The 14,966-nt window shown below is 33.0% G+C and overlaps 2 protein-coding genes across 4 annotated transcripts in view; one reads left to right on the top strand and one right to left on the bottom strand.

The window, feature by feature from the left end:
- The window catches only part of LOC118747699, a 93,021-nt gene extending 87,759 nt beyond the window's left edge, over positions 1-5,262 (top strand). Inside the window, exons 1-3 of one of the 2 annotated variants that reach the window (XM_036481780.1) lie at positions 4,749-4,821; positions 4,884-5,069; positions 5,127-5,262. In XM_036481780.1, the coding sequence (XP_036337673.1) occupies positions 4,758-4,821; positions 4,884-5,069; positions 5,127-5,185 (309 nt within the window). In that variant the 5' untranslated portion in view covers positions 4,749-4,757 and the 3' untranslated portion in view covers positions 5,186-5,262. Of the gene's footprint in view, positions 1-4,748; positions 4,822-4,881; positions 5,070-5,126 lie in introns of those variants that run through there. The other variant, XM_036481789.1, reaches the window with a different exon arrangement.
- LOC118747676 (iron-sulfur cluster assembly scaffold protein IscU) overlaps positions 5,231-14,966 on the bottom strand; it is a 280,428-nt gene continuing 270,692 nt past the window's right edge. The window contains exon 3 of one of the 2 annotated variants that reach the window (XM_036481756.1): positions 5,231-5,380. The gene's annotated coding sequence lies outside the window, so the exon portion shown is untranslated. Of the gene's footprint in view, positions 5,432-14,966 lie in introns of both variants that reach the window. The other variant, XM_036481741.1, reaches the window with a different exon arrangement.

The raw sequence follows: 14,966 nt of genomic DNA, 5'->3' as shown, positions 1-14,966 counted from the left end.
GCTACTTGAGTTGTTGCTGTGGTTATTGGTAACCAATGTGTAAACGAATTTTTTTTTCTACTGCGGTTTTTTGTCGAGGCATACGAGTTTAAACATGCGAATTTCAGCCCTTTTTCTTAGGCACAAGTTCTAAAATTCTTATCTCATGTCACACCTATAATAGAGAATCAAAATTTGCTGACTTTTTAGAACTTTTCCGTGTTTTTTGTGGAAACTACTTTTTTTGCAAAAAATTTGCAATTAAAAAATTGTGTTCTATTTTTTAAACAATGTACCATTTATGTTTTTTTTCGCAAATGACATATTTCGCTATCTTATTTTCTAAGCTTTCCAACGATATATAATTTGTACTGGGCATGGCAAAAAGACAATGTAACATTTTCCACTGAATCCGACTACAAAGATAAAATGTAAGCGGGTACAACAGTTTTTAAGATATGTATAACCGAATTTTGAGTTTTAAGATCTTAAAAAGTGCACTCACTTAATTACAATGTTTTTTAGATATACATGGGCAACCGTATGTAGAATTTTCCGCGGAATCCGAATACGATATCGGAATACAAGAAAGTATATCCGTTCTTTAGATATAGCCAAATTTTTGGTTTTTGAGATCTGGAAAAAGTCCACTCCTTTAATTGCAATTTTCTTTGGATATGGTTCGCTAATCTTAAATTTCTTTTTGTATTACTAAAGGCTATTAAATCTGCTATCATCTGCGTCAACAAGATTATCCAACTGTATAAGCAATTTGGTAAAATGGTAATTGTTTAAAAATGCCATAAAATGGCTAAAATTTGCATGTTTAAACTAGTATAACTCGGAAAAAACCACACACATTGGTAACCATAGCAACGACGTGGTGGAGTTTGAGCAAAAAGCTGCCATACAATTTTTTTCTTGGTACACTTGGCGAATTTAGCCCCATATACAGTATCGGTCATATCTATATCACGCCATTTTAAAATGATATTGTGTGCCACTTATGTGTATTTATTTATTTTTAAGAATTTTCAATTAAAATACAGGATGGCAAGAAATAGCGGCGACAAACTTCAACGAGGTCGTACTCGTGAATGTACCAACATAACTGTAAAATTTAGATCACGTTGAATTCTCTACTTAATCTAGTTATCAGTCATTTAGTTATCAGTACTCATTTCGTTACCTAAATCAAAGTTTTGAAACGTCGAACAAAGAAGTGCTATTTCGGAATTGCATCGCCAAGAAATGCGACAATGAGAAATTGTTCGGTTGCTCAACGTTCCTCGCCAAACTGTTTCCAGAGCAATCCAGCGGTTCAATGAACTTGGCCATGAAGGCGATCGCCCGGGACGTGGAAGAAAACGAACTGTCAATACACCAAGGAACCGCCAGATATTTGAAAAGCGAGTTCAATTCTTGCGTCGTGCCGCAAATGCTCGCTGGAAAAAATTTTTTTCACTGATGAGGAACTGTTTACTATTGAGCAAGTGCACAACCGTCAAAATGATAGGATCTGGTCGGCACAAGCTTCTGGTTCATCACACATCATCGAGCACCGCCAAAATTCCAAATCTGTGATGGTTTGGGCGGAATTTGGTCATTCGGCAAAGCTCCTCTGATTTTTGTGGATCAGGGGGGTTAAAATCAATAGGGAAGTTTGCCGTCGCAACATTTTGAAGCATTTTGGCGAACTGGAACGGACATTTCAACAGGATCCCGCTCCTGCTCACAGGGCATCAGAAGTTCAAGACTGGTGCAAAGAAAATTTTCCGAACGTTATCACAGCTCCAGAATGACCACCGTACTCATCAGATCTTAATCCCATGGATTACAGAATTTGGTCAATTTTGGAGACCAGGGCTTGTACTTAGCCACACAAAAGTTTGGACTCTCTAAAGCAATCACTGCGCCGTGCATGGGATCTTATTTCGCTAGAGGAACTGCGGCACAACGCTTAAAGCTCTGCGTTGGTGCCAAGGGAGGCCACTTTGATGTCGGTTTAAACACAAATTAGTAATGCCTAGTACTATTGTAATTATACATAAGTTGTTTCTTTAAATTTTGCTAAAAATAATAGAAAAATATGCAAAAATGCTTGTCCCCGTTATTTATTGTCACCCTGTATAGTTCATTCTCAGACAAACCCCATATAAACCCAAGTTTAATAATTTGTAGAAAACTACAAAAAAGTCCAACAAATCTTCACCTGAATTTCAAACTTTTTTCTCGGAAGTGTTAGAATTTTTTGAGTACACATCATGTGCAAATTTTAAGCGGCTACGAATTACCGCTATTTTTTTAGGATTTTTTTTGTCGCATTGGCTTCCATATAATGAATAATCTCAATTTATTTGTATATTAAAGCACTGCAAATATACCAGCAGAAATACTCTTCACATGTGTACATGAGTAAATGGAACATATATTTTAGAGTACTTAAAAAGATAGGAACAAAAAAAGAGAACATCATAAATTTGAGGAACTGAGAAATGTTACTCAACAGAGCTCTGCTACATAAAACACTGTTCCGCTTTTCCAGAGTACTTGAGTATGTTGATTGCATTCAGTAGTATTTGAAAACTTCATAGGAAGTATAAGAATAATTATGAAGTTTTTTCTTTTAAATGTTAGCGTTTAACATAATGTTAAGAAAAGACATACATTTTCTTTTTATTCCAATATATACTCCAAATATTGTTTTACATTTCTGGCCGGACGCTTCAATGTTTGCAAAAAAGTTCGAATCTTTCATACACATACATGGTTTATGTACATATGTACATATTATGTAATTTTTTTTTTTAATATCGAAAAATGTGTGCCCATTTTCCCGCGACCTGTCTTATGGCCAGTTTTTATTTTCAAATTAATATTTTCATTTCCCAATACCAGGCGCTCATACATGTGAAGTAACAAGTTTTCTATTTTTAAGCAGAAAATTGTTTGTATAAATTTTTAAATTTCCAAAATCCTACTTTGTTAATTTCCAAAGGCTTCTACAAACGAATTAAAATCTTCTACAAACAAATGTATGCGTATGGAAAGCTTCCCAGCCAGCAAAATATCCGGAAACGTATCCGAAAATGGAAAGGTCAATTCTCCCACCAAAGTGTTCATCCGAAACGTATGTGCAGAAAACTATCGAAAATGGTTGTAAAACGGATGCGCTTTCGGCTGTTTTCCTGAAATTAGTCTTATTCAATTTTTCGATGAAAACGATTTGATTATGAACTTCACAGAAACTGTTTCATAGTTACAGGAAACGAAACAAAAAACAATTTTAAGATTCAGCAATTATTTCAATTTGAATAAATAATTTCAATGTGTTGCTTCTGACGGCATTGGAACCTGGGACCTCTTGAAAGCTAACAAATAGTAGCACACTTCTCTGCACACTCAGCTACTGGCGAATACGTATACATGTTTTCAAAAGCTCAGTTTGAACAAATATTTTAAAATTATTGTTTTGAAATAAGAGGATGACATTTTTCGGATACGAAAAATGAACAAATCTGGAAATCGTTTTCTGAACGTTTCCGGATACGAAAAATGTACGAAATCTGCACATTCGGCAAAAAGTACGTTTCTCTGCTGGCTGGGTTGCTACTTCATATGTATGTGCGCCTGTTATTGGGAAATGAAAGTATCGTTTTGTACAAATAATAAAACCTCCGATTATAATTGTCATTCGGTATGTAACTTGAGAATAGAAATCGCTGCATCTTTTAGGCGCATCAATATTACATAGTTACATCCCGAGCTAATAAAAGGAAGGTAATAAAAATTGGTTCTTTGTATAAAATGAGTCCACTTTCTTTATAAAAATATGCTGTTGGCTAAATATTCGGAGTGCCCTACGTTGTTTCTCCATGTTTGCTATTTAACATAAGAGTCAGCTCTAACATTAACATTATGTAGCATTAAACGAAAACTTCCAAAAATACTCAAAAAATACTTGTGAAGGAACATCTTTTTTGTGGAAGTTTAACAGCATGGTACTGCTGATTTATGTTCCCCTTTTTTCGGAACATAATTTGTATGAGTACTTTTTTTATGTACACAGCGCTCAATATCTTCACTTCTCTTCCTTCCATGCCCTCTTTGTTAGAGCATGAGTAGTATACATATTTGAAAAAAACGTCACAGTGAAGCAAACTGAATTCCGATGCAGACCTTTAATGTATATGGAAGAAATCCGCAACACCTAAAAAAATCAACGGTAACTTTTATCCACTTGAAACTTGCACATTATCGGACTAAAATTGAAGGGGCTAAGAAACTGTGTACTCAAAAAATTCTAACACTTCCGCGAAAAAAGTTTGAAATTTAGGTGAGAATTTGTTGCACTTTTTTGTAGTTTTCTACAAATTGTTAAACTTGGGTTTATATGGGGTTTGTCTGAGAATGAACTATATTTTAATCGAAAATTCTTAAAAATAAATAAACATAACAATATCATGTATTATGGAACGAATTTCCGTCATCCCTTGTCAAATTTGGTTTGAAATGGCGTGCTATAGATATGACCGATACTGTGCGTATAGTTACTCCCAAAATTAAGCATACGGCTCTTTTTTGTTAATATTCGCAATGTTTTACATAAATTATAAAACAGCATACCTGAATTCTTTTTAGAAATTTGTATAAAAAATTTCGCGATTTTGCTGAAACTTTGCATATTTTTCCTTATTTTTGTACACAGTATCATTCTTGGATTCAAATGGAATTTGTTAAAACAGAAGCCATGTTTTAAAACAAAATTAACAAAAAATATGAACATGTATAACATTGCGAATATTAACAAAAAAAGCCATACGCTGAATTTGTGGAGTAACAGTATATGTACATAAATTCTGAAATTATTAAATTTGCTAATCAACTTTTAAACTCATTTACAGTACTCTCCCTTGTATCTGCTATTATCGCATCTTCTGCAAGCAGTAAGAAGCAAGCTCCGGCTTGTAGCCGAGCTTGTGGTGAGAAATATGAACCCATTTGCGCCAAAGCAAAAAAGGGCAACAAACTTCTTACGTTCGGTAACGACTGTGTATTGGGACGCTTCAATTGCGAACACCCGGACGAACGTAAGTGAAATAAAATAAATAAAAAATAATACCTTATCAGTTACCTCTATTTTGCAGAATATGACTTCGAATCAAAAGGAGAATGTGGTGGTAATGTTAGCGTACGCCTATCATAAATACAATTCCTTTATACATATGATGTAATAAAAATGTGCAACTAATATCGATGAATAGAATTTATATTTTAAAAGTCCTTTTGTGTAGCACTTAATTTCTATACAAAGTTTCATGTTCCATAGCATATGTACATTCCTACATAGACATCTGATACACCATATCCTTAAATTTTCTCCAGCATCTTGTAAGACATTCTGAATTAACATAATTTAAATAGGGTAATGCACAGGCGCGAAAAACCATTTCTGAAAATAAATGAAAAATATTAATAGTTTATGGAGGTAAGTAATAACGAAATAATTGGGAAATAAAAAAGATATATTAATACATATGTACATACACTTGTGATCGGTAATTAAACCAGCAACATTTTGAACAATTTTGGCAAATTTTTTTTTTTTTTTTGTCTATCTAATGTTTATCTATCTAATGGTTATAATATATAATAAAATTGTAACAGGTCGATGTGTGTACGTTCTAGATATTAAAGAAAAATTAATTTGAGGGGTCTTTATTAGAGCACCAGAAGCCAAATCAACCATTTTTATAATTTTTGTCTGTCTGTCTGTCTGTCTATATATTTGCACGCGCATCACTCGAAAACGAATGCATGGATTTGAATGCAGTTTTCACCGATGTAAAATTAGAGAGTTGACACCTGTTTCAAAATTGCAGTTTAAGTAAATTAATAAGAAAAAATGGATATTGCAATATGGGCGTCAAAAGAAAGAGGCTTACAGCCAAAAATATTTTTTAGAGTTGACACCTGTTTGAAAATTTTATTTTAATTTAATTTATAAGATAAATTGAATATTGTAATATGGGTATCAAACTGAAGAGGTTTAGGAAATGTTATTGTCGAAAATATTTTTAGGGAGGGCCTGTTTGAAAAATATTATTGTATTAAATTGATAAAATTAATGAATTCTATATCCATACTTATAATAAAATTGAAACAGGCCGAGGTCTGTACCTTATAGATATTAAAGAAAAATTATTATGATGGGTTTTTATTAGAGTTACAGAAGCCAAATAAAAGTTTTTTAGAATTTTTGCTCTCTGTCTGTCTGTATATTTGCAGGCGCATCACTCGAAAACATAGAATTGAATGCAGTTTGCACCGATGTATCGCTAGAGATCTAGCTTACAATATAGAAGAAAAAATTAGAGAGTTGCCACCTGTGTTTAAAATTTCAAATTAATTCAATTAATACGGTAAAGTAAATAATAAAGTAAATAAATTTGTGGAAGGTTGCCACCTATTTGAAAACTTGAATTTAATTTAATTGATGGAATAAATTAAATATTGCAATATTGGCATCAAACTAAAGAGGCCAGGAAATTTGAACGCCGAAAATATTTTTAGGGGATTTGCCAACTACTTGAAAAATTGTATTCATTTAAATTTGTAAAATAAATGAAATATTACAATACGGACATTAAACTAAAGAGGATTAGGAAGCTTACATTTGAAAATATTTTTGAAGCTTTAATTCAGTTAAATTTATAAGATAGCCTAAATGTTACCATATGGGTATCAAACGAAAGTATTTGAGAATAATAAAATTGCAACAGGTCGATATCTGTACCTAATAGATGTTAAAGAAAAATTAATAGGGGGTTTATTAGATCAACAGAAGCCAAATCTAAAATTTTTAAAATTTTGGTCTGCCTGTATGTTTGTAAGCGCATCCCGCAAAAACTAATACATGGAATTAAATGCAGTTTTCACCGATGTACATATTGCTAGAGCTCTAATTGAAAATATAGAATCCATTTTTTTTGTTTTAGTTTATCGTCGAACATTGTTCCGAGGTATTTGAATGTATTAACTTTTTCCAGCGCGTGGCGTTGTGTATATTTAGAGTTAGCAACGGACTGTTCTCAAAATTTCGCCTTGATATAACCACAAACATAATTTTATTGACATTCAATTAAGTGTGTTCAAGCATAACCAACTTCTGTGTGGAAGGTTTTTCGCTAAAAAAAATCAAAACTTTTTGTTGTTGCTGCCAAAAAATTAAGAAATCTGAGACGTCATGCTTTACAATTTCATAGTTCTCTGTACAATGTATTTCACTATACTACTAAACGGCTGCACCGATTTGGTTCATATTTGGAACATATGCCAGCACCTTGAAAATAAATATTCCGACCAAAAATTTACTCGGTATGTAGCTCAGGATATTCCTAAAATTCTTATACAGACTAAAACGTAAAAAACCAATATATCTCTAAAACCAATTACGCTGGGAAACTGAAACTTAGCACTGATGCATATATTGCAAATGCATTGGAAAAGGGGGCGTCGCACATTCCATACAAACTGAACTTCTCATATAGCTTATCTCTGGAACCGCTTACGCTAACGTCCTGAAACTCGACACAGATTCATATTTTATCAATACCGTACTTATGGCGAAAAGTGGTAAGTAATGGAAATTTGGCACAGCTACATAAGTTATCAATACCGTAAGGAAAGGCTGGATCGATATACGTTTACATAAATGCGCAAGTATTATTCGATTGGGAACCATTTTCTCCTAGATTTCTAAATCCCATTGAACTATTGCATCTTTGTTTTTAATTTTTAGTAAAAGTTAAAATTTATGTGAAATTTTTTTTTTTTTAATTTTTCACAAAGAATAGAGCTGTGACTTTACGAGTTTCGCTATAGACTGTCTAATCTACATACCTATATACATAAAATTATAGCCGTTTTCGTTGTTCGGACTAAACTCAAAAACCACTGAGTAGAGTTCCGTCAGATTGTCGGAGGTTATCTTACATACATATGTATGTGGTCCTATTCCGTGCTACAAGAAAACTCTCTAGGTGGTGCTGGAGTAGAGTTATTTATAAAATTCGTATTTATTAACCGATTTCGTTCAAATTTTAAATGTGAACTATGTACCTGTATGATGGAAAATTCTTTTGATACAAATTGACCCGATAAGCGCCGCTGGAGTCGAGGTTGATATTCATAACACGTATTCATTTTATGGTAAGCAATGGTTTTGCAGAAAATGGACCCAATGGATGGCGCTGCAGCCGAAATGTATAGAAACCCCGTGTGGTTGGTCTGCTTTGGCAGTGTTGCCAGGTCTTCGGCAAGAGAAAACGTCCCTCTTGGTCTGAAAAAACGTCATTTCCTACCCAAAAACGTCGTTTTTAAATGAATGTACAAAAAATTGTTATTGTTAAACTTTTATTGTATACAAAGGTACATATCGAGCCCTAACCGCCAAAATAACGTAATCGACATTTTTTTCATAATTTTCTTTTTGATGCAGAAATATTCCTAGAGCATTTAGATGCATTTCTGCATCAAAGAGAAAATTTTGTCGCTTACGTTATTTTGGCGGTTAGGGCTCGATATGTACGTAATGTATATTATTTTAAATGTCATTTGGACAGAGCACATTTAAAATTCATTGGTCCTTAATATAAAAATCATTTTATACATACACTTGTGATCAGCTGATTAAGTCATCAATATTTTGATCAATTTTGGCTGTTTCTCTTTCCTTTATTTAATGTTTATTATTTTTCCATAAAAGCCAAGCTCATTAACGAACCAAATATAAATCCAGAAAAATTGTGCAAAAATTATAAACAATCTGCGAATTGAGTATGCAGTTTGATAGCCCATTAAATTTCAGGGCAATAATGTGCAAGTTTTAATTGTTGCTAGTACTTGCAAGTTTTTACTGGGAATGCATTCAATAACCCAAACTATTTGCAAGAGGGAGCGAATTCGAGAGCGTAACAACCCGAGAGAGCTGCAAATTCTTGCAAGTAAAAATTTTACTAGCTGGAATTTGCAGGAGTCAACAGTAAGGTTATGTTTCAAACTCAAATGTAAACAAACTGTTTAAGAAGATGATTTGATGAAACATAATTAGTGAAATGAAAATATGGATTAAAAATTTAAATCTATTGTATATTTTTTTATTTTTATGACGATGGAAACTATTCCCAATTAAAAGAAAATTGCGCGCCAAAACTTAACCGTCAGAAAGTGTCAAAATGGCTTAAGTTGCAAGTTTTTAGTAGTTTTGCGTTCAATAACTTTTTCTGAAAATTTTCTCTTGCTCTCAATTTTACTCTCTATTTTTCTTTTACGCTCTCGCTGCAAGTACTTACTAGAAAAGTTATTGAATGGACATAATATTTTAATATTTAATATATTAAAAAAGTCGCCTACTTTTTTCTGACGGTTTATGCTGCACAGCTTTTTTGATGCTTTTGTGAGCGTGCCTGCTGCAATAGATCGGCTCTTCCTGAATTGGCTTTTAATGTGCAATTGCAAACAAGCCTCGTAACATCAAGTGTTTACACAAGCAGCCTTTGAACATGGGATCCTTAGCCCAAGAATCCAGAAAAAATCTTTTGAAGCAGCTGCAGTAAAACACAAAGATTATAAAGATTTTTTAAGAAAATAATTCAAAATCAGTTCTACTTATAAGATTTAGTAACAAAAAAAAAATACTGGGAAGTTAAAAAACGTAATTTTTTACACAAAAAACATCCAAACGTTAACAGGGTACAAAAAACGTCCAAATGACGTTAAAAACGTCAACCTGGCAACGCTGTTCTTTGGCCCTATGTTTAAGTTATACGAATTTAGTTTTCAGATGTCTAAATGAAGGATGGGGTTAAGTATGTCTGACGCCCTCATGCACGATCATGCGATCTTGCATCTACCTAGAAATCAATTCCTAAATATTACCCCGAATTGTAAAAGTGTCGAATTAACAAGGACAGATCACCATGGGTATATCAATTGCTTCATTTGAAAGATATACAAGAGGTCACAGGACTCATTGAGCCAATGTACCGGAAAGCTCTTCATCCTGTGGGACAGCGAGGATTCTTGGCCCTCCTATAACAGAAAACGCAATTTTGTGCTCTTGAGTTTCCTTATAAGAACTTTTATAGGCACTTTTATATCGCACCAATGTTGTATGTAGTTGTAAGATCATAGAAAAAGATTACGCATGCTTGGCAGAGATCTCACAGGTGGAAATAAGACCAACGGTAAAGCTCATGACACCGAAAAGGATTGGTATTCCATATGGTATCACAGCGTTACTATTATTGGCCTATGTGTGAGGAGGACACTGCCCCTTAGTGGTTTCAACTTAAAACAAAAATTTCGACTTTACAGACTATTTTTGCTTTTAAACGCTCTTTTGCATTGGCCAACGCAAAAGTTCTTATTAGGCGCCGCGAAGTAAGCGGGCATTGGCTAGTATTTCATAAAAGTCTAGCTCATTATATAACAAACACCATATAAATGAACATTTCCAACTTTGTACAAAAATTATACAAACTCTGCAAAGTTTCAGCTAAATGTTAACCTTTTTATTCAAATAGAAATATATTCAACAATTTTTTGTAAGGAAAAAATGCGCAATGCAATCAGAAAAATATTATTAAAAATCAACACGATTCCTTAGCAACTTAAAACTTTCACATTATTCCTCTCGAATTTAATGGGATATAAAACTGTTAAACTGTATGTGTAAAAAATCTGAATAAAAAGTTGAAAATTTAGCTGAAACTTTGCAGATTTTCTATAATTTTTGCACAAAGTTAGAAATGTGCATTTATATGGTGTTGGTTATATAATAAGCTAGACTTTCATAAAAATAAATAATAAACATTAAATAAATAAAAGGCAAATAACCGAAATTTATCGAAATGTTGCTGGTTTAATTAGCTGATCACAAGTGTACAAATCTGTGTTCGTATGGATTAGTAGCTTATGTCGCGAAGCTGGCTTTTTAGTATAATGCGGCATTCCCTTTATTCTTTAAACGACAAGGAATTTTTTTGATGACAATAATAATAAGAATGTTGTCTTGCTAGTATCGGAACTATTTCTTCCACATTTATTTTCCAAAAGTTCTTCAACGGCTCAGCGCCAGTGAGTCTTTCGCAATCGTATGCTGCGAATGTCGCATTATACTAAAGCCAGTCTTTCGACATAATACCATGTTCTGACCGACAACGAAAACACTTTGAAAACGAGTTTTGGGATTGTGGGCTGAAGGCTGTTCACACCGGCTGTTAGTGTTTTCGTTGACATTTCTTACATCATTTGATTACAGTTTTGTTACACAAAAACAAAACCAAAATACTTTTACTACATTTTCTTTTCATTTACAACCTTTTACTTTCATTCTTATTTTACTTTGGCCAACCAATTAAAAATAAATCCGAAATGGCGTATTAAAGATGATAAAATGACCTCCACTTCGATAAATAATCGAAAAAAACTAGTGAAGACACCGATTGGAATGAGTGGAACGTGAGTTTTCAAGTAGTTTTCAGCGAAAACTGGCTTTTTTCTGGCGGACTTTTAGCAACGAAAACATGTTTTCGATGTCGATCAGAACATGGTATTAGCTACTATTCCATACGAACACAGATATAAATATATGTAATAATTTCTCAAAATAACCGTTCTCTAGGAAAACTTTGTTATTAACTAGGCATAACTAAAAACCATGGTGCAATAATAAAAGGTGATATACATACATACATACATATGTACGCAGTGACAGCTCGTTTCTCTTACAAAAGGTTGTATTATGGAAGCACGAAGAAGTGGGAAGAAAAGAAGGCCGCTTTGCATAGTACTAAATTCAGTGCTCTTTTCGTATGAAATTGTACATATAAATAGTTATGAATGGCTTGATATTTTTGTGACTTCAGTCATAAACGATATACCCTGTGTACTACGATAAGCTAAATTTACGAAAGTAGTATATAATTCGTAGTACCTATACATTAAATGGAAACTTAGTTAATTTAAACGCAATGACCCGTAGTTATAGTCAAAATAAAGTCGATTGCAGCTTTTTGATATATGTCATTTTCAATGTGATATCTGTCAAAAGAGCTGTAACTACCTTTGGAGTCGACTTTATCTTGGCTACAACTATGGGCAAATATTTTTACATGTGTACATACATATATTGATTTTTTTGCGAGCTCGTTAAAATTTTGTTAACAGAAAATTTGAAAATTTGGTATACATATCGATGGTCCTCTGCAATAACGACACAATTCAAAATTCAAAAAATTTAAACTGCTACGTGGCTCATTTCTCTAATCCTTGTATAATCAATGTTTAATCCTTACTAAATACTTAAGTAATCCTTGCTACTTACTGTAGTAAGTATTAGAAATGGAATAGACAAGAATTAGATAAGGATTAGAGACCCGAGACACTTAACAGTAGTAAGACTTTTTATTTTTTGAATTTTGATTTGTGTCGTTATTGCAGAGGACCATCGATATGTCAAATGTACCTATATAATTCATACTTCCTGAAATCAAACTTTACCATTTTTTGGTATTAGATTCAGTCGTTTAATGCGAAAATACATTCTTCTTTAAAAAAATATTTTTTTTTTACTTCTTCACATTTCGCTCTGCTTTAGTAATGATTTAAAAAATTTGGTTAAATAATACACTAAAAATTCACAAAGTAACGAAAAGTATTTGCAGTTCTTATATTGAGTAACCACAAATGTATATGGGCAAATCTAAAAAACAGGTAACCTTGGTGTTTTTAGCTTTATTTTCGCTGTTGGAAACTATATCAAGCTGGTTGCTTTTGGATATAATTCATTGACTTATACTTGAAGCCTCAAAAAGGATTTGGATCAATTTGCTGCATAACTTTTGAATTATAGGTGTTTAAATTTAAAAAAATAATGAAAACAAGTGAAGTTTGTATGTAATTTTTAAGAGGGGAAAATTAATTATGTCATACCTTTTGAAGCACACCATTTGAAATTTAATGGACATTTAGCACTTTGTGTATACTTCATATGTGGTAGGTAAGAAAAGTGTGCATTAAAAAATAACGCAATGGCAAGTAACTCAAAGTGTGTAACTCCACATTTCACCATTTTCAACATTTTCGGTTTATCGCGTATAGTTTTTGAAGCATTTCATTTTAAGAACATTTTAAGTATGTATTGTATTCTACAAACAATTACGAATAATTTGACACCTTAGCAAGAGGTGTGCTTTCAGAATAAACCAACTTTTAAAGATAAAATATTCTGCGATCTTGAGCGTAATTTTTATTTCAAAAATATCTTAGTTGAAGGGACATTTGGAAAATACGTCTAAACGATCTAAATATTTTTATAACTACTAGTCCTTATAACGTTGCATATACCTGTAAAATGTTTCAAAAAAAAGTTCTCTAGAAGTGTGTAAAAACCCCGATTTAGTACTTTTAATTATGCTCCTTCTTATAGTCAGAATATTTCGAGCGTGGTATCAAATCAAATTTTTTTCCACAAAGGTTCTAATAGTTGCTCTTACTTAACTGGAGCCTTTTAAATTCAATGGCGTCACCAGTTTTGCCCGATTGTCTCCACTTTTGGAGATAGCGGTACTTGAAACTTTGCTTAAAGTTGAACTATTTTATAAAAAAAACTCTCCCAGTTTTGAAGATATTTTACTAAAATTTTGCACACGCTTGTATTTTAACATTTCCTTCACTATCTCATAAAATCGAAATCGGTTCACTCTAAAATCTAGCTCCCATACAACTGATTGTCCAGAGACGTTAACATATAGCACGCATACAATTTATTATTCAGATATGAAATTAGAGTTATAGCGCGAAAACACATATCTGAATAATCAGTTGTATTGGAGCTATACGCTAAAGTGCACCCATTTCGATAATTTTAAGGAATAATTAAGGTAATATTAAAAAACCGTTATGAGCAAATGTTTAGTAAAATAACTTCAAAACTGAGGGCGTTATTTATAAAATAGTTAAAATTTAATCAAATTTTCAAATACCGTTATCTCGAAAACCGGAGCCAATCTGGTAAAACGGGAGATGCCATTGGATTTAGAACGTCCCAATTAAGGGAGTTCAACTTTCAAAATTTTTGCTCAAATTTTACAACTTTAACGTAATTTGAACCCAGCTTATTCTTTTGTTTTCTATTTCATGTTTATTCCTCGTCTAACTTTTGAAGCACTTGATGAAAATGAATTACACTTATATTAATCGATTCATTAAGAGAGTACGAATAAAATTATATATAAAACATAGGTGTGGTCACAAATTTAAAAATTAAATTTTTTTTGGAGATGGTACCGCCGAGCAAGATGGCAAGGCCGAGCTTCCGATCCATGTTCCCGTAGTCATTACTTTGTATGTGAGCCAGGCGGAAAATCCTAGTTTCCGCTCCGCGGTATAGACGAACTCTTGGGCGTGGTCGGGCCGAGTTTCCGATCCCTGCTCGCATTGTCCTACGCGGCCGCGAAAATATACGAAGACGTTACAATTGTACTAAGAAGTCACAGATATTGTGTAATTTTTTCGTTCACGGTTACAGATATTAGTTTATTTAGTTAACTTGTTAAGCAAAGTTTTCTTTATTACAAAAAGCGATTCAGATGTGTGGAAAGAATCATAATGCTTGTTAAAATCGTGGCATAAACACCGAAAAGCAGCATGCATTTCAAAGTTTGATTTACAAATACTCAACGCAATAGGTTTAAAATGTCTCGTCGGTCTTGTAGGAATACAAAAATTTATCTCATTCAGCAAAAAGGGACTACTGACCATCCCCTTCATTAATTTAATTAAAAAAAGAACACCAAGCATCTCTCTACAACTCTGAAACGTCGGCAAATCTATAAGCTTCAGGCGATCCTTGTAGGGTGGGAGATTTTTAGACGAGTCCCAACATAAATTTTTGAGGGCAAATAACAGGAACTGTTTCTGCA

Source organism: Rhagoletis pomonella, unplaced genomic scaffold (genome assembly GCF_013731165.1).
Source record: "Rhagoletis pomonella isolate Grant_MI unplaced genomic scaffold, Rhpom_1.0 Rhpom_scaffold_00001, whole genome shotgun sequence".
NCBI lineage: Eukaryota > Metazoa > Arthropoda > Insecta > Diptera > Tephritidae > Rhagoletis > Rhagoletis pomonella.
This window is presented reverse-complemented; position numbering and strand designations above follow the sequence as displayed.